The 20,862-nt window shown below is 41.2% G+C and overlaps 1 protein-coding gene and 1 long non-coding RNA gene across 2 annotated transcripts in view; one reads left to right on the forward strand and one right to left on the reverse strand.

Annotated features, from left to right (window-relative positions):
- Nucleotides 1–20,862, forward strand: part of LOC139748500 (dynein axonemal heavy chain 6-like) — a 142,557-nt gene that overhangs the window by 118,690 nt on the left and 3,005 nt on the right. The window contains exons 55-66 of the mRNA XM_071661577.1: nucleotides 2,137–2,373; nucleotides 3,290–3,397; nucleotides 4,519–4,620; nucleotides 5,492–5,574; nucleotides 6,053–6,194; nucleotides 6,534–6,629; nucleotides 7,181–7,252; nucleotides 7,808–7,973; nucleotides 8,422–8,745; nucleotides 10,068–10,213; nucleotides 10,345–10,762; nucleotides 13,720–14,547. Coding sequence (XP_071517678.1) covers nucleotides 2,137–2,373; nucleotides 3,290–3,397; nucleotides 4,519–4,620; nucleotides 5,492–5,574; nucleotides 6,053–6,194; nucleotides 6,534–6,629; nucleotides 7,181–7,252; nucleotides 7,808–7,973; nucleotides 8,422–8,745; nucleotides 10,068–10,213; nucleotides 10,345–10,431 — 1,563 coding nt within the window. The 3' untranslated portion in view covers nucleotides 10,432–10,762; nucleotides 13,720–14,547. The remainder of the gene's footprint in view (nucleotides 1–2,136; nucleotides 2,374–3,289; nucleotides 3,398–4,518; nucleotides 4,621–5,491; nucleotides 5,575–6,052; nucleotides 6,195–6,533; nucleotides 6,630–7,180; nucleotides 7,253–7,807; nucleotides 7,974–8,421; nucleotides 8,746–10,067; nucleotides 10,214–10,344; nucleotides 10,763–13,719; nucleotides 14,548–20,862) is intronic.
- Nucleotides 6,679–12,883, reverse strand: LOC139748520 (uncharacterized). The gene is made up of 3 exons (XR_011712708.1): nucleotides 12,612–12,883; nucleotides 8,424–8,613; nucleotides 6,679–6,869 (listed from the first exon to the last, which is right to left on the reverse strand). It is a non-coding gene; the product is annotated as an uncharacterized lncRNA (long non-coding RNA).

A 20,862-nucleotide genomic window follows, 5' to 3' on the forward strand; every position in this document is an offset into this window, starting at 1 on the left:
CTAAACATATCTGGATCTTAGGTCTTTGGGCCTGATGTCACATTGATCATGAGATTTCTGCACCTCAAGTAGGTTGGCTGTTAAACTTTCTTTTTATGGCCGTAAAATTTTCATAACAATTTATTAGTTGGGTAGTAGAGGTTTGAGGTCTTAGGCCTTTAGGTCTTCGGGTTTCAGATTTCCTTGACAGAGTTCCAAATTCCTTTGGTCTCCTCACCAGAGACAATTGGACCCTCATAAGCAACAGTAACAATGATACTGACACATGCGCTAATGATAACCACTGTGAACAATGTATAGGATAGTCTTTTCGTAAACTCTTGAAGTAAAGTTAACCACGTCTCCCATCAGTGTTGATATTTGACATATATTAATGAGATGAGAAAAACATAAAATCTGCTTCACATGAGTGAAATTACTCCAAGACATTGATTTTTTTTTTTTTTTTTTTTTTTTTTTTTTTCTGTCTCCCGCGTTTGCGAGGTAGCGCAAGGAAACAGACGAAAGAAATGGCCCAACCCACCCCCATACACATGCCTTGATTCAATCCACTGACAGCACGTCAACCCCGGTATACCACATCGATCCAATTCACTCTATTCCTTGCCCGCCTTTCACCCTCCTGCATGTTCAGGCCCCGATCACACAAAATCTTCTTCACTCCATCTTTCCACCTCCAATTTGGTCTCCAACTTCTCCTCGTTCCCTCCACCTCCGACACATATATCCTCTTGGTCAGTCTTTCCTCACTCATTCTCTCCATGTGCCCAAACCATTTCAAAACACCCTCTTCTGCTCTCTCAACCACGCTCTTTTTATTTCCACACGTCTCTCTTACCCTTACATTACTTACTCGATCAAACCACCTCACACCACACATTGTCCTCAAACATCTCATTTCCAGCAAATCCACCCTCCTGCGCACAACTCTATTCATAGCCCATGCCTCGCAGCCATACAACATTGTTGGAACCACTATTCCTTCAAACATACCCATTTTTGCTTTCCGAGATAATGTTCTCGACTTCCACACATTCTTCAAGGCTCCCAGGATTTTCGCCCCCTCCCCCACCCTATGATTCACTTCCGCTTCCATGGTTCCATCCGCTGCCAGATCCACTCCCAGGTATCTAAAACACTTTACTTCCTCCAGTTTTTCTCCATTCAAACTTACCTCCCAATTGACTTGACCCTCAACCCTACTGTACCTAATAACCTTGCCCTTATTCACATTTACTCTTAACTTTCTTCTTTCACACACTTTACCAAACTCAGTCACCAGCTTCTGCAGTTTCTCACATGAATCAGCCACCAGCGCTGTATCATCAGCGAACAACAACTGACTCACTTCCCAAGCTCTCTCATCCACAACAGACTTCATACTTGCCCCTCTTTCCAAAACTCTTGCATTCACCTCCCTAACAACCCCATTCATAAACAAATTAAACAACCATGGAGACATCACACACCCCTGCTGCAAACCTACATTCACTGAGAACCAATCACTTTCCTCTCTTCCTACACGTACACATGCCTTACATTCTCGATAAAAACTTTTCACTGCTTCTAACAACTTGCCTCCCACACCATATATTCTTAATACCTTCCACAGAGCATCTCTATCAACTCTATCATATGCCTTCTCCAGATCCATAAATGCTACATACAAATCCATTTGCTTTTCTAAGTATTTCTCACATACATTCTTCGAAGCAAACACCTGATCCACACATCCTCTACCACTTCTGGAACCATACTGCTCTTCCCCAATCTGATGCTTTGTACATGCCTTCACCCTCTCAATCAATACCCTCCCATATAATTTACCAGGAATACTCAACAAATTTATACCTCTGTAATATACATATTACTTATATATCTATTCTGGATACAGTGCAGCAACCATATTGGCGGTGTTGTGTTGTTTTTGGTCAGAATAGTTACCTTTGAATCTCATTTAGTTCATTAAGTTGTTGGTGATGGTATAGATGTTTTAACTTACACATATGCCTTCTAGTGTGATTCCTCCATTGCCTTTTACTACATTTATCTACCTATTGGATAAGTTTCTGAAACCCAGATGCTTACCCACTTTCTTGATTTGTTTTCTACCCCTTACCCTTGTAAACTCTGCAGCTTTTCTCAGTGTGCATCACCTGTAAGGACCGGACAGAGGCCTTGAGCTTCGACCAGAGGATCGACTCTCTTGTGTGCAGCGTGACACAGTTGGTGGTAACTCATGTCAGCCGTGCCCTTCAGCCTGCCCATCGCCTTTCTTTCACCACTGCCCTGTGTGCTGCTGTGTCAGCTCATGAGGGTACCCTCAAACCTCCTGTCTGGCGCGCCATACTTGACCCTTCACACTTGGATGAGGTCAGTGCGGGAGATTACTCACACACTGGGTCAGGACGGATGACTTTTATAAACAAAGTATAATGGTGCTTTGCTCTAAATATATGTGTTGGTGTGAGTGTAGTGCAGCAGTCATTTATTTTTGTAGTGTGCAGAGTCTAGTATGGATGGTAATGACAGGTATGTTGAAGTGATTCATAGTAACCTTTATTACTTTCATGGTTATGATATAGATATGAGTGTGGTATCTGTGAGACTTGAGACAAAGTATGCAAAGCTTTTATTTATTTGCATTTAAATCTAACTTTCCTGTGATGCATCAGTTAACAGTCTTGAGTCCATCTGTTATGTAGCTAGAGGCTTATCCTACTCAATCCTTTTGTCACAGTAATGTTTAAATAACCGCTTATTTGAACCACACAAGATGGAGATTTTTTAGTAGTCGATATAAAATAGACATGATTTTACATCATGAACATGACTACAGAGTATATGCATGATGTGATGTTTTTTGCAGAAAATGATTCTCCAGTAACAACTTCTCAAGAAATGAAATAAAATTAAATTCTTCAAGTTTTGGTTGTTTCTGTAAGCTTCAACACTCTTATTGTATCGTTGCAGCACTGGAGATCCTCTGTAAAGCCTTGCTTGTTTCACCAATAATTTAATACCAAAAGCTCCTTACTTAACACTAAATTCCCTTGCCTAATGCCACTTTCTATGGCATATAAAGAAAAAATAAAACTTTACGTCATATAGACATCATCCTCTCATCCATCCAGCTACCATGCACGACAAACATTGCTCCACATAATCCCCCTTCGTCCATTACATCCCCCTCCTACATCCTTTAACCCTGAATGTTTTGCTCAAATCAACAACCTTTGGGTGACCCAACTCCTTGCTAATTGGCTTCTTTGCTGGTAACATTGGTTAGCACGCCCTTCTGAAGGCCGTGGTGGCACTGGAGGCAGAGTTCGACAGCATAGCCAGTGACCTTCTGCGAGGAGCTCGCCTACAACTCGTCCTGCACGACCTTGTTACGGTAGTAGTGATGGTTGTAAAGCTAATGTTAGTCATGGTGGCATCATTATACGTCACTGGTGGCAGTATTAATTCTAGTGGTGTTGGTAACAGTAACAGTAATAACAACATAAATATACAGTAGAGGTGTCAGTGCAAACACCTGTAGTGATGAAACATTCTACAGTACTAATGATATTTGCATGGTCACATTATGTCCTGTGCTGGGAACAGCACAAACATTAGTGGTCTTGGTGGTAATGGCAAGCACAGCAATGGAAGTAAGTGCAGGATTAGTTATTGTTAAAATGTTAATAGAGGCCATGAGGATAGAGTTATCTAAGAAAAAAAAAAGCTGTACGAAATACTTTAATAGGTAGAATGGTAGTGTGCTTTGCATGGTATTTTTCTTGCAAGGATCATTCAAAACAAATACCAAAAACTCTATGGCATGAGGAGGTGTTAGGTTACATTATGCATGATCTTACAGGACCCTAATCCATAAATCAGGCAGAGAATTTTGTAACATTAGGTAAGTAGAGAAGGGTTTTTAATGTGGGACATTAATACTCTATAACTGATTGTAGTTTACAACTATAGCAACACTATTATAGTAATTATTCAGGATACTGTTATTTTTAGGTACTGAAAAGCACCCATAAGTGAAGGTTTTCCGGCGTAAACCTTCTATCTTCTTTGCATTAAATTAGGGTATGTCATTATGTGGTACTGGTTAAGACACTGTTAAACATACTAACTACTCTGTCAACTACAAAACGACATCCAGTCTTTAGAAACACCTTAGGAGATGCTGAATTATGGTAGATTGAGATCATTTACAGAGTAGTTTGGAACGTGTTATGGGAGTCTGACCCTACAGCCTGCTGTAAGACCAGAGTGCAGATAGTATCAGATAGCATAATAACCTGAATGGTATTGAGTATAGAATCTGTTGTGTGTCTGTTTAGGAATCCTGTCAACTTCCTTCTAAATATTGATGAAAACATTAGGTCAGTTAAAGTCAGATATACCACGTTCTATGGGTTGATTATCATACATAATAAACTTAGGAATATCTACAGACCATTTGATAATTCATTACAGAGTCATCTTAAGAAAAAATCTAAATGTTTACCTCTGCAGGATGTTGGCTTGACTGGAAGCCGTGGAGTACCTGAGGCACCCCGAGGGAGGATCTCTGATTTCAATGCCCTCATGCTTCTCAGACTGTCGAAGCCCCGGCTGGTAAGCACTACTGAGTTTATGTGTGTACTGAATAGTCTCTATAGATATGTTTAACCCCCACCCCACCCAACTGGTTGCAGAGACATAAACATGGACCCTGTAATGATTCTTATCCTGGAGTAGGTTGCACCTTGTAACTAATGCAAGTATTTACCAGAAAACATGAGCTCAGCTAGAACTGAAAGACAAATGAGATTAAATGTTACATTAGGACATGATGTGCTTGTGAAGATATTTTTATTTTATTTTATTATACATAATCGCTGTTTCCCGCATCATTGAGGTAGCACCCAGGAAACAGACAAAGAATGGCCCATCCACTCATATACACATATATATACATAAATGCCCATACATGCACAAATACATACATATACATATTAGCATATACACATACACATACGCAGACATATGCATATATACACATATACATATTCATACTTGCTTGCCTTCATCCATTTCTGGCGCCACCCCGCCCCACAGCTTCAGCAAGGTAGCGCCAGGAAAACAGACAAAAAAAGGCTTGTGAAGATGTATGTGAAAATGTTTTTGTGCCCTTATCACACATTTGATCAAATGTTTTATAATATTCAGAAGAACTTGAATATCAATATAGACCTAAAACGTTAGGGCTTTTAAAACAAGTTTTAAAGTACAAATTAATACATTGGTTAGAACTTCCCTTGAGAAAGTGAATTGAAATGAGATAACTACTTCTAACACATCTCTAGAACACCATCAACACAGAAGTGATGTAAGGACTTCCCAAACCTGACATTCAAATGTTTTGTCCAAGGCTTTTTAATGTCAATAGCTATGATCAAGAGGTGATGTCTTAGTAGCATGTGTAATGATTTCTTTTTTTCAACAGCTGGTGGCAGGGGCACGGGAAGTGGTCAACATCATGCTAGGAGACCCCACTCTGCTGCGCCCTGACCTTGCTCTCTCCAAGATGTAAGTTTTGTTGTTAGCACTGGGTGCAGTTGGGAGTGAGAATAATTTTAGTTTACTAAAGATTTGTAGAACCACTTGTAGTAACTCTTTTGTTTATTCCTTCAGGTGTCAGACTACTCATTCATTGTCAAGACATTGCAGTTAGTGTGTCAAGCTCCAGAATATAGAGCAGTAACACACATTGTCATGATTAGCATTGTACGTCATAAACTGACATTGCCAGCTTATTCGTTGTGTATACTGATGAATTTCATATATTGATTTTAGATTTACATTTAGTAATTTTTTTTTTTGATATTATGTTAATGATTTACTCTATCAGTATGTTACTTTAGTTTTTCTCATTCATTAAGGAATGCACCACAGAGAATAATTTCATTTGAAATACCTTCATGTATGGTATTTGCCACACCTCTTGGTTTACTTGATGTTGGTCATGTGAGTAATTTTACTTTAATATCCTATGATATGATTGCAGGCTTGGTGCAGAGGATCGCAAGTTGCCTGTGTTAGTGAGGACAGATTACGCGCGTGACGTGGGTGCAGAGGTGCTGGCTGCTGCCCACGCACGTGGTGTAGCCAGCATCACCAAAGTCATCATGGCAGAAGCTCTCCACAGTGTAATAGACCTTGTTTTAGGGTTATTTTCATGCTCATTACATCAATCTTTCTGAGATAATAAAACATATAGTGTTTATTTAATCAGTTGATTATACAACCCAATTACTCCTTTTATGAGGCCTCTTCACCTCCTCAGTTGTGCTGCACTTAATAGTTTGTAGAGGATGGACTGTCAGCCTGTCTATAATGAAAAATATGATTTGAACAAATTACTCTGCAGCACAATAACTGTGGATAAGATCATTTTTAGGGCAAATAGCTGCAAGAGGTATTAGTGGGTAGAAGCAAAAGATGATAAAGTTTTAACTTGTAAGAAGACATTTTTTGTGAGGGAACAGGGTGGTGCCAGCGGTGGTGGTGAGACAGTAGGTGTTCCTCCCCTTCCGACACTCTTGGTCAACGCTGTGCAGCAGGGTGGCTGGGTTGTTGTGCAGGTGAATACCATCACTATATTGTAATTGCGAACCTCTTAGCATAAGCATCACACACACACATACAGACACCTTAACTGTGAACCTCGTAGCATAAGTATCACACACATACACACACCTTAACTTGTCATTAACATGAAGATTGAGGGCATGATTAGGATGAAGGAATCTTTATGACCAGCAGCCAAGGCCAGAGGCTGTGATACTTCATTGCCTTTAGATTTATGACTTGCATGTGTTAACCTGAAAATGTATAACATTTATCAGGTAATTTGTTTATGATTTTAGCAGTATAAATTTGTTACACATATGACTACCCAGCTTCTGTAACTTTTGACAGACTAGTACTACCCTATAGATATATGGTTAAGCAAGTTTTATCACTTGGTACTATAGATATCATATATTCAGCAATATCATGAAACTATAATTAACAAGAAAAGTTCCTCAAGCACAGTATTTGATTCAGAGTCCATGCTGGAAAACTGTTTGTCACTAACAAGTTTGAGGAATTAGATTTTAATATATATCTTTTATTGATGTGTTTTATACAGGGTGCTGAGTACCCTAACATACAGCCTACATTACTTGCTGGTATCACCTCCCTCGGCTCACATGATGTCAAGGTTAGTGTCCCAGTGGATGTTCATGGGGTCAAATTTAGAGACACAGATAAATCAGTGAAGGTTGAATGATTGGTTTTGTATGTCAGTGAAAGATGGTTCACAGTTACTTAGAAATTACCTGAAGAGACCAATGTTGCAAGGTCCCAACTCACACAGAACAGTACATAATACAGTTTCACTGATAAGATCAAAGTAATTACCTTTATTGCATTTCAATTTTGTCATCGGTTATTCCTATCTGCTGCATTTTACTTGATTGATAATTAATTGCTGCATTTCAAATGTATGATTATTCTCTGACGAAGGTTTGCAGCCAGAATTTGCCGTCAAACCTCAAACCGCTTGGTTTATTGTCACTTCTTGTAACTTGAGAAAGTACACTCACACATACTGAGATTTTGTGTCAAGGTCAGATGTAAAATATATTTAAAAGCAGAGGACCTTGGCTCATGGTCGAAGATGTGTCTCCCAGCAGGAGTGAGGTTATTCTTGCTTATGTTTGATAAGTTTTATTGTGTTACCTGACACATTAAATCAAGACAATTCCTTGTTCAGGTGCACGAGGACTTTCGACTTGTGATGACTGTGGGTGTCGGGGCTGATGCTCCCTCAGACCTGACTCTCCTAGCGCGCCCACTGTATGCCCAGCCCGCGCCCACTCTCCCTGCCATCCTTGCTGCCGTTGCTGCACTTATGAATGGGCACTACTACCGCCATCACTGTGAGTCACTTGCCATATACACACACATGCACATGATGGTCACACCTACATGTCGCAGGTGCACATACCCATATACCACTTAGGGCATTTCATGTGTTGATACGAACATGCTTGTTTAACACCACAGTATCCTTGAATCATTTTAGATAATTAGTTGCATTATATTTGTCAGGGTATGGTGGCACATGGACATATGCTAAGCCATAGTCCAGTCATTTGGTCAGAAATTCTTGTTGGCAGGTACATAAATACATCCATGCAATGCCCTCTTCCTGTCTGCCGTATGAAATATTAAATTCCTAATTGTAGATATGCATGTTTTGATGAAGTGTTTTAGTGATTACATTATCTGTAAAACTTTATAATTGTAGAGCCTTTAAACAATCATGAACAATTATAGATAATCATACATTATAAAAAGAATACCTGGTGTATGGCATTTTGACAGACCTTGGGTCATCATGGCGACGTGCAGTTTGGCAGGTGGCAGCCGCCCATACAATCATCAGTGTTACTCGTCACTGGCACGGACACCCACCACCCACACCAACGCCCCGACCATCAACCCTCACGCCAAGAACGCAGATCTCTAGAGCACTCTCCTTTGCATCCCCTGCTTCCTCACACTCCATTAGTGAACCTGAGGAAGGAGGGGGATATATGGGCCTTTATGGACATATTAACCTTGAGGAAGTTACTGCTGCCTTCACCTACCTCACCAAGCTGTCACTTGAGCAGCCATTGAATGATGAGACGCTGGTGCAATTTTTGGGTGAGGGACGAAGTACTTGTGTATGTGCGTGCTGTGCAGCGTTGCCTAATATATCTGTAGATGTATGTGAATCTCCTTTCGTGAGAGTAGGCTTTTGTAATAGATTTTCCATAAGCATATTACTGCACCAACATGACAAGGACCTGGCAAAGCCATTATTCCTGTATTCATTACAGACATGCTTTCCCTTTTCTAGACAAACCAAATGAATTTGTATATGCATGTTTTCTGTACTAATGCTATTTGTTTGTTACAAACATTGAGAAATATGGTGTCTGCCCAGATTGTTGCGGTGGAAATTCCTCCTTTTCTCAATATTTGCTCGTTATGTCTGCTTCAGCGAGGTAACAGCAGGAACATGAGTTGAGCCTTGGAAGAAATATAAAAGAAATTCACCTGGCTCCTTACACTCATTTCCTTCTCTTGAGAGTAATACACGTGGGAGGGCTTCCAACAACATACACACACACACACACACACACACACACACACACACACACACACACACACACATGGCCACCGTCTCCTGGCAGCTGCCCTTCTTGGTCAGCTTTTATGACAGGGAGATAAGTGGACAGTATTCTTTCTCCCCTTTTCTCAGATTCTTGGCAACAATGATTTGCAAATAAAGATAATAAGTTTTGTTCATTGTACCCGTCATTTTGTGCTTGTAATTTTCCCTATTCATTTAGAGAAAAAAATAAATTTTCATACATGACTTCTAAGTTACTTCTAAACCTCAGCTTTATGTGGCTGATGTAGCTTTTCTAGCTTAAAAAATAATGGGACATGGATCAATTTATACAACAATGGCCAATATTCAGTATTTGCTCTTGCTGACCTTTCCTTGCAAGTCAGTCCATTCACAAACTTTTTTTCACAAAGAAATTCTCTTAAGAAAACTCCCTCTTCCCTCAAATTACTTCCTTGTTAAACCAGAAAGCTTTGAACTATTATGAAAGAAAGGTCATAGAGATTTCCATTATCACAGATTTGGTGGCGTGGTGTGTGCCTCTTCTGCTTACTAGGAAAAAAGTCTCACCTCTTAAACACTTGAGGAAATGGTAAAGCTGTGATCAAAGTTATTTTTTTCTATTAGTCCCTGATACACTGCTCAGCATCAAGTCCAACAATATAACCACTGCAATTAGCAGTGGCTGTCTGTATATCTCAACAATTTTGTAGACATTTCCGCATGTTTTAAAGACTCTGAGGTTGTCGTAGGAAACCAAGTGCAGTAGTCGCCTTATGAATATAGTTTGTTGAGCTTAGTGGATGGGGAGAGTGTAGTTGTATAAAAGACCGAGTCATGATACCCACAGGTATGGTGTACGGACGGCGGGAGGCATGGCAGGACGTGGTATGCACCCTCCCTCGGGAAGTGGGCCTTGTGTCTAAGGAGGCAGCGCTTAGCATAGTCGCTGCACACCTCACCACCTGCCTGCCGGACCTCCACAATCTCACGCTGGTAAAGCACTAACTTTGAAGTCTTACCTGTTGTGAATATTCCTTGGTATCAGTCCATACTGTATAATGTATACCTTGAGAGATTCATGGACTGTTGTGAGAATAAATGATGAATTTTACTTACTTGTCCAGGACATGGAGTACCGTACCTTCCAAGAAGACCTCAGTGCCATCGCCAAAGACCTCTTCTCCCAGCCTCCTCCTGCCATAGACGAGTGAATATCTTAATCTGCTTCAGTCCCTTTCCTTTTCCTCTCATTTTTTTGTCTGTTTTGCTTGATCCTTACTATTACAGCCCACATTATATACCCTACCCTACTCATCTCTTAATGCAGGAGTTGAGCATTGCACTTGTTACAACCTCTCCATTAGTCCCCTCTTGGCCCATTACAACTTCTCCAAAATCCCCATCTGCCATTCTTCTCCAAGCATTTGACCAAGAACGAATCCTGAGCCAGACACAGATATCCTACTTCAATTTGTTAGTCCAACGTTGGTGAATATGTGAAAATCATCTGTGGCTGTAACACTGCTCATCGTGCTCCTTAAGGTGAGTGAACCATTTTAATATCTCTTGTATCAATAAGTTACATTGGAGATCAACAATTTTATTGTTTTATGAGTATCTTAATTGTCCCATACTTTCATAATTATTCCTTTATTCATTCAGTTCAGTTGGTAATTAGAGTTTGTTGGCCGCTCTCATTCTTCGTAAGGCAGCAGCCTCTCTAACTGAATGGGTAAACTAATCAGGAGGCTCAATTTTATAAAGTAAAGCAAGCCATCTTGTTCTTATATTGTCTTAAGCACTATGTGGACTTGCTTTTTCATGACTTCAATCCATTGAAAACAGCCATTTTGTCCAAGCCTACACCAAAACCCATTCATAACCAGGGGGAGTGAGGCATTCTTGAGAAGTTTTTTTCTCCTGTGTGAACACCACCATTTCCTTGATGCCTTGATATTCAAGGGTACTTCTCTAGCCACTTAGTCACATCGTCCTGCACCAGAATATGATACTTGATAACAGCACATAAGAATGGAGAGGCGAGAATCTGACAAGGAAACATAGGATGAAGTCAGAGGACATTGTGGCATTGATCAGAGGCCGTGATGCCTACACGAATGTTGGATAAACTGTTGTGGAAATGAGATGAAAGATAAGTTTGGAGAAGTAAGAAATTGGTGTGTTGGTCATCATTAAACGCCCGCTTACGATGCCCTAGTAGACAGTAATGCTGTGCGTTTAAAGGACTAATGTCTGCAATGAAATGTGTAGCTTCCATTGTTGTACGCTACACTGACTCCTGCATTTAGGATGTTTCTAGATAGTGCATAAACTTGATTCTTTTGGGCTACAAAATTAAACTCCAACTGAAATCTTGACAGTTGAAATTAAGTTGTATAAAATGATATCACTGGTGTAGTTGTTGTGTGTGTAACAAAGCCAATCGTGACCTCGTGTCATAGCTTCCTTAAGCCAAGTCACAGCTCCCTGTCTTCAGGTAGGAGAGCATCCTGTATACTCTCCGACCCATCCCGTCCACACTGTAAAGTGCTGTACAACGGTTCGTTCATCACTGAGTTGTCAGCATTTCTGCCCTTTGAACATGAATAAATCCTATTTGCTCCAGAGCTGAAAAACACCACGCATTGCTTTATATCTGCTCTTGATTGCACATGTACATATTACTACCTCCTTTACTTTAAAACTGAATGAATACGTACTGAAAACATTGATGTACTTTTTTAACCACATACTGTAATCTAGTGTAGGGGATAATGCGTTAAGGGAAATGTTAGCTTCGGGAAAGATGGAGAAGAGGGGTGTGATAAGGGAGGAAATATGGTAAACTGAAAGGTTGGAAGCCTGAATATGTATTATTCATGGGGTAATAAGAACAGAAGAGAGTAGATATCCCTACAGAGAGAATATGGAAGCTGAAGGATGTTCACCACGTGAGAGATACCACATGAGAAACTTCTGAGGGGAGAGACGACAGCTGAAGTATGAGTCCAGGCGCCAGATGAAAAGGAAGTTACCCGTTGAGAAGACAGAGAAGCCATTTAGAGAATGTTGCCAGATGTAGAGCGACCTCGGGCGAGGAAAGAATTTAGAAGTGTATGCCATGAGAAGGTAGAGGCACCGGGTCTGGGAAATGACGCGAGGTGGAAAGATAACGGGTTAGGAGGGATGCCAAGTGAGAGGAGAGGGAGAACCAGGTGAGAAGAGAGAAGCCAGGTGACGAGATTTAGGACGCGTGACATTCCTATGCCCGACCCAAACACCACTGTTGTGGTCTGGCCTAAAAAGCCTTCTCCTAAGACGATAAACAAGTAGAGCTGGTTGAGACGTAAACATAACACGGGTTGTGGAAACTGGTATAACTGTTGCCTACCCCTGTTGAGCTGGTGTTGGGACGAAGCTTGACGCGGTGTGAGGTCCTACTGAATGGTATGTGGCGTATTAGATGAGAGAAAACACGGATCTTCCTGGTAGGCGGTGTATGGAAGAAATTCGATGTCCCAAGTAAACACACGCTGGCATCGACGTGGAGGGGGGGAAAAATTTGGGACTTATTCGTTTCCGGCGAGTCCCAGTTTAGATTCTCAATGACGGGCGGTCGACGTCATCAGGTGGCGGGCGTATAAGTATGAAAAATAAAGTTACACGCTAGATTTTGTGTCTACAGTATGCGAACCCTTGGAAGTAACAACAGTTTGATTTAGCGAGGACAAGAGGTGTTTGGAACAAGAGTGGGTCAAGCTAGTGGGTAGTGTTGTATGGTGGAGGTAGGGGAGGATGGTAGGCGGCCACGTGCCGGGCTGCAGCGAGCACGCGCGGCTCCACCCACTCCACCCATGCTCATCACTCCTCACTGAACCCCGCTACTACCCACCTGACCCTTGGCCATTCTCTGGACACCACCTCGCTCTCTGCTCTTATAAGCGCATGAGGAGGACAGATTGCGAGGAACATTTCATAAAATTTGCCATGACAAATGAGGATTATCCGAATACAATGATCTCGGAAGGCGGGTGTCGCTAAGTGATTAAATTCACCATACGGGGTAACTTTCCTATACTCGTATGTGAGTAGATGCAACAAGAGACAGCTGTTACATCGGTAATGGGAGAGACATACCAGTCCTGACTGACCCTTAGCAAGAAACTCCCTCGGGAAATTAATCATTGTCACGGCTTCATTATTCTTAAACATGTCTATTTACACGGTATAAGAAGAAAACAAGAATGTGGCACGCCGGTGAGTGATTTTTAATGAGGGTGGCACGATACTTGAAATAGCTCGGCCTCTCCCCTCACGTACAGTGCGCCTCAGATCCTCACTTGGGACGTGGCCTCCTCCGCCGCTCGCGCCTTGCCTCGGGCCACTCCCCTCCACACACACACACACACACACATATACACATTCACACCTCTCACTCTTGTCAGTTGGTGTACCCAGTGCTCAGTCGTCGCTTCCTTTCAGGATTCTCCTCTTTACAGCTTCTCGTAGAGGTCCTGAAGGATGAGCATATGGACACGTTCAGTGTCGTGGCGTCTCCAACAGAGCCACAATCGTAGAAGTTGGACGCGTCCTGAAGCATTACCTATGGATAGGATGTGGCTGATCTAACATACACTCAGGGAAGCTGTCACAGGCTATGGCTAGGAATGTAACATCACGAGAAGAAACTGGAGTTACCTCTTGGATTTGTGACTGTTGCATAGAACAGCATGAGTGTGAAATGTTTTTGTTTGAGGCCTAAAGTATCAGTAATATCTTTATCTCGGCTTTGCTAAATTGTTAGTAAACAGTGAAGAACTAAAAATTATTCTTGACAAAAGATGCGAAGAAAATTTTGCTGAGGTGAATTTGTTATGATGCTCATGACAGAACTTGATTGATGCGTAGTTCATATGTGTTTCATAAAGATTTGATGGATAATTTTTCGTCAGTTCGCTCTTCTCTTGCGAAGTAAACCCTCCCTCCACCCCCACCACATCCAAAGGGGAATAAGAAAAATAAATCAGTGACTTTAAGAGGAAAACAAACGTCACTCGGGCGAACGCAGTAGGTCTATTAAAACCCCAAATTCCAGCCAAGTAAAGTGTATATGGCAGTATGTGGAAGCTAAGTGCTGGCAAGATGTGATACAACAGGTGAAGACCCCGGCACCTCAACCCAGTCATCCTCGCCCTACAAACTGTTACCTACGTATCCTGGGCGTGATGCTCATCCTACGACCTGATTGTCCCTTAGACTGGTTCCTGTGGTCGTCCGGTACACCGAGGCGCTCTGGCGTGCCGCTGGAAGCGTCGTCTTGCCCAAAGGTGAGTTGATGCCCGGCCTGTGACCGCAGGGTTGCCTGCCTTCCCGTAATGGAAGGATGATTTGAATATCAAGGCTTATGTATCATGAGTTGGTCCTCTTAAAGGTATCCCTTTAAGCTATGTATTCATGTTCGTTATTATACAATCAGGGGAAAACATACATGTATTCCTTGACATATTTCAGTGATTTCAAACATGATTTATCATTGAATTCACAGCCTGAAATTTTTTTCAGGTCTTGCTTTAGTACACGGGATCGTGTTAGGAGTTTACATGGACGTGTAAGCTTTCTTGTCTCATACAATACAACTATTCAAGGAATATATTGCCATTAGGAGTTCAAATTGAATGTGGAAGATGTCGGTGGTCTAATCTTTGTGGCCCTTACGACGCCATCAGATGACCCCCCATATTGCTGGAACACAGTTCTGTTATGGATACGATTTATGATGTTTAATAAAAGGTAGTCCATCATAACGTTACGTGGTGGTACTCTGTGGTGACCAGGCGGGTCTGCACCCCGCCACAGTCATGGGCCGGTCTTCGGTACACCGATGGTTTTGCTTTCCCCTCATGGTGTGTGTGTGTCTGTGCGTGCATTGTGGACATAGTAGGTGCTTTGCGTGTGATCACATGTTTTGCATGGCCATGTTACAGTAGCTGCCTCGCTAAACCTTCCCCTTCAAGGACTCTGTCATCCCTATTCTTCCTGAGTTCTTTTCGTTGACTCATGGAACATATATATTACAAAACCCTTTAAATGGCTATATACTGGCTTAGTCTTCCACGTCTTGTGGAATTCTCCAGCTTCGAAGCTCGCTTGCTCGCTCGCTCCATAGTGTCATCTGAGCGTGGGCGACAGAGTGAGTCTTGATATGTGACGTAATTTTCGTCTTAAGTGTTGTGTTTGAGAAAATGAGGAACGTAAGAAAGAATATACCTGAGAAAATGAACAATGATGTTCCAGTGAAAGTGAAGCGGTGAGGACCAGGATGATAATGTATTTCAAGAGTGAATAAATCATACAGTTGCACTGCCCCTAGACCCAGAGGAGCATACAGCAGGTTATTTGGTTTAGGGAGGAATAACACCAATATCGCCACAGCCCTTGTTAAGGATGGAAGTGCCACTTTATTATCCATAGTGATATCCTTAGTCTGAGCATCCATAGGAAACTGACGGTGATTGAGACAATGTACAACTTGAGAGAGACGGAGAAAAACTAGAACTACGAAAGAATATGATTCCTTCACTGTGTTCTGAGGTGTTTTACTACGGTACTTAAACTGCTGCAACAGTATGGCTCCCAGCTGGAGTTAGGATGGCGCAATAAAAGCTTTGAGATAATTGCCTCGTTTGACACTTGTCATTAGTTCCTGCCAGTAATGTGTGAAACTCTTGCGTCATCCTTGTTCATAATTATCTTTCTGTCTTTTATTTTTGTTCGACGTAACCTGTGTGACGTATGGATTCTCAAGAGATCCCTCAGTTGTCCTTTGCGCTGAAATTAGTTCTTTTTATGTCTTGACTGTTGTCGTGAGTGAAATGTTACTCTCATTAGTATTGTGAAGCGGTCATTAAATGTGAGGCTGCTCGGATTTTGACTGAGGGTGGTATAGTCCAAAGCTGATAGGCTGAGTTTTGACTGCTCTCCTGTAATAACTATACATGGTTAAGACTACCATCTGCATCTCGTTACCAAGACAGGTGGGATGGGGGGATCACACACATACACTGTTTGTGACCAGTCACAGCTAGTGAGACCATCTTACACTTGTCTATTTATAATCCTGGTTATGCAGGTGGAACAGTGAGTCGCATCTTATTGTGTAAATCTTGTGTATAATGATTGATTGATTAAAATGAGGCGATCCATAGAACGTTTCAGATACGCCAGAATAGTTTATGTATAAGCCCATATACAATATATGATTTGGCTTATTTTAAACTAATTCTGATCTGTTTTGTCGTACATGACCTATTAGAAATGTAATTTTAATCAACCAGTCACTTGATATAAAAGTGGCCATCTTCACAACCATTGAAGTTATATTGGGTCCTTCGAAACTGGAACTAAAGCTTGTGTGGATGTGGTTAAGTAATGAGTAGTTCAGGACCTGGATAGTATAGCTCTGCTCTGGATGATTGACGCGTTGTTCTGGCATTGTTTTACTGAAAAAAAAGACCGAAATCTGCTACAGTACAAGGATTAAGGAAGTGAAGATATAGTTAAAAGTGTAGAAATATATCAGCTTTCTTGATCATCCTCAGTTTTATGCTATCAAAAATCATTAATATGTTTTCATAAACTCACGTCTTACAAAAGCTGTATTCAGTTTTATGAGATCATTATCAATAAGTGAATTTAATTTCCAAATAACGCAAAAGTTCTCATATATATACAGTGCGTTCTAACACGTCACTTGTTTTAAGCTTTTCATCATTGTCTTGGCGAGTCTTAATTGTCTTTCCGACTCCTACCCTTGTCGAGATCCTTGGTCCGCGTCAGTTTGTAATAATTCTAATCATATATTGAAATTAAACAATAAATGGGTATAGATAAGTTAGAAAAAAAAGTTTATACTGTTTGAGTCTAGTGAAAGATTCAGTTGTGTTCGGAATGTGTCGTTAGGTGGATGGCAATATGGATTGTGGCTTTTGTCAGCGAGAGTCGCATCAGTGTTGTTATTACATGTACGTGCAAGTATTTGGAGACTTGTTTGTAAGTGTGCCCTACAATGTACGAGCAAGTCTTTGAAGGCCTGTTTGTAACTGTGCCCTACAATGTACGAGCAAGTCTTTGGAGACCTGTTTGTAACTGTGCCCTACAATGTACGAGCAAGTCTTTGGAGACCTGTTTGTAACTGTGCCCTACAAGGTCTTCAAAAGTTATTGGTGATTCTGTTGTGAAAATAAAGTTTGAGCACGATACATTGAGTAACCTTAGACTAAAGCTTTGGTCAGAGATTGGCTCTCGACCTAGAGCAACTGAAATCCGAAAGGGCAAGGTGGACGTTAGTCACCAAATGGGCCTTTCAGGTCTATATCAAAATCAGTCGATAGAATTTTTTTTTTTTTTCCCCAAAAGAAGGAACAGAGAAGGGGGCCAGGTGAGGATATTCCCTCAAAGGCCCAGTCCTCTGTTCTTAACGTTACCTCGCTAACGCGGGAAATGGCGAATAGTTTGAAAGAAAGAAAAAGAATTAGATATCAATTTAGAGACCATTCTTTTCTCATTTTTCATTGTTATACGGCGTAATGCACCAGAAACATTTCTCGTACACTGGCAAACAATTGTACAAGTTTTTGACAATATGCTCGAGTTATTTAACTGCAACCTCGGCGCAGTGATACAACCTTTGAATACTACGTTACGACCTGATGGCCTGGACTTTTTTGTATCCCTTAACCGTTGTGTTCATGGGATTAAAGAAGCCTTGCAGGGTGGCCAGGCATAATCCAGCACCGCAGGCCGTGAGCAACGAGACAGGCAAATGCTTAGTCGATTTACGTTTGTGTGAAACAGCGATGCAGTTCCCTGCAAGACCGTTCTTGACGGAACAGATCCATCCGTGAGTTACGCTACACAAGTGCGTTTTTGTCGCTTCCTTTACATATAAGGGTAGATGTTGCAATGCACAGGGAAATGAATGTTAACTTGATAATAGTTCTCATCTTCCCAATAACTTCCCGTAGATTATTTCTTTATGGAATCTTCATGCAGGGTGTGGTAGACGCTCTCATATGATGAAGAGCGAGACTTGCAGGACAACCAACATGGCGAACGCCTATTCGGGAGAAATATTTTCCTTATTTAAATCATTAATGTGTTTCCGGATGTGCAGCTGCTGCCACATAGGGTACATGGAATCCATAACAGCGACAGGTTCTTGGATCTAAAATGAGAGTAGTGATTGAATACGAGATGTTTAGTGCCTCAAAGTAAGAAAGTTGCCAGATGCTCGGCAGTAAGTTGAAAGTTTCAGCCTGGCGTTTTGATGTGAAATAGCCTTACAGAAATCTACGTTGTACTTCGGTATAATAGAATAACCAGAACAATCTGGAGGATAAATGTCTGTAAATAAAGTACAGTGTTGACGTTACGAGCTTAATGAAGGGTCAAAAACTGTTTCTTTTAATGATTTATGTAAATATAGTCATGCATTTTGGCAATTCCGAAATGAAAATCACATTCTAGACTAATAGTTCCCAGAGTTGTCGTTATAGACCCCCAAGGGTCGATAGCACTGTGCAAAGGATTGTTAAATGTCTAGGGTCGGTAAAAATCTTGGGGTCAAAAACTTCAAAAGTTAATTTAATCGTATATAAGATTAAGGAAAGGCGGAGCACGTTCCTATTCTTCATATTACAAGATGGAAGACCATGACCGTGATTATCATTCGGCCCATCCATCTCATTAAGGATATAAACACCTTCAGTTAAAAGGTATTTTCCATTACCTAGTTTTCTTGTACACGTCCAGTTTTGCTGATTTAGTTTATAGGATGTTTGAAGATTCAGAAGTTTGGGAGCCCCTTTTCTAGACTGTGTACCACCTTCATCAGTCTCAGCCCTCGGAAACGCAAGTCTTTGGAACCAATAAGATGTGTTGCATTTTGGGAATGAACGTGAGTAGAGTGACCCAATTTCAGTAACTTCTCTACAGGTAAATATTGATTACGCACACTCCTGATGCCTGGCCATAATGGGTTGATATAATTTCCATTTTGATTCTGTATAACCCCTTCCTCTTCGACTATTTGATAATTAAAATTCATTATGCTGACCAGAGAATTAGATCAGTATCACTTGTTACATTAATAATTGATTGATTGACGGTCGGACGATTCAGCCCTACCATCATAATGTAGACCTACGTCTTGCACAATCCTGCCTTACCAATATGTCTACAAAGTACAAACATGCTGTTCCTCTGAATAGTAAGCGTACAGTTCTCGTGAGCAATGGGAATGCTCCCAGGCATGATATATCACTGGTAAGAGTTTCGTTAATGAAAACGACATTCTCGCCCGAATATAGATATTTCTTCAATAATTAGTTGTACTTTAGGTACAGTACTACTACGAGGTCCCTGTGGGGTAAGTCTCATATACACTGGTTAAAAGATGGGAGAGGTACAAATTGCGGAATGGTTGCAATGGCTGGCATCCAATGGGAGGACCCGTTATGTGTCGTTACTTGTTTGTACAGTACGGAGAGGGAGTTCCTTTCGTTCTTTACATTTGTCTGTTTTAAAGTTAAGAAGCCTTCAATGCAACCATTTATTATTCTTATCCCTCGCATTCTATAAAACCTTGCAGTTAGAAATATGTATATACAGTACACTATCTACTACTTTGGCACAATTTCTTAACAGGTGTAAATACTGCTTTGTATTGTTTGGGGCCCCATCTCTTGAACGGTCTCTATCATGCAGCTTTTAAAGCTTCTGTATTCTGTCTGCATTCACAGTTTTATCATTCACTTTATTCCACCCATCCGCTACTCTCATATAGAGAAACTACTTTACATATTCTCAAATGCATTTCTTGTTATAGATCATGTTATGGCCTGGCTTTTCTGTACTTGCATCTTTTGGAGAACAGTGTACTGTTGACATCAGCAAACTAGTGATCACCTCTTACTCCTCTCACTCCCATGGTACTATTTTTTGTTTCATTCCTCTGGGAACCAAACTTGAAAAACGTATCTTTAGTATGGCCAGATATAGGATCTAGATAGCTTATAGCTCTGATATTTGCCAACAGACAGTTTTTCTCCTTTACTGTTCCCCTTAGTTGGGAGTGGCGACAGATTAGGAGTTAGGAGCGATATTGACTCAAGTCCTTTCACGGATTTCTACTGCTTCTATCCTTAGAAGATGCATCGAAGACTTTCGTTCACTGAGTCCCATCCTCAGTAATTTACAGTTAATCGGATTGAAGTTCGTTAACCATGTATCAAACCAACTTTGGAGCTTGTCTACGTCTCATTGTAAGTCGATGTAATCCTCCTCTCTTATTACTTCCGCTGTGACCTTGTCATCATCTGCAAACATAAACACGTTGGAGTCTGATCCCTCTGGTATGTCAGTCACATAGATCAAGAAGAGCGATGGTTCCAGAGCAGAACCCTGGGACACTCCACTGGTCTGGTGATAACCTGTTTCGAGGACTCCTCTGACATGGGTCTTTTGTTCCCATCCAATAAGGCGATGATCTTTCCTTTGGATTATTCTTCCTTCTTTCAGTCCAGATACAGAGAAATCGACTCGGCCATCTTGTTTGTCTATCGGAGCTCCCTCCTATAGAAATC

This window comes from Panulirus ornatus, chromosome 5 (assembly GCF_036320965.1).
Source record: "Panulirus ornatus isolate Po-2019 chromosome 5, ASM3632096v1, whole genome shotgun sequence".
Classification (NCBI taxonomy): domain Eukaryota; kingdom Metazoa; phylum Arthropoda; class Malacostraca; order Decapoda; family Palinuridae; genus Panulirus; species Panulirus ornatus.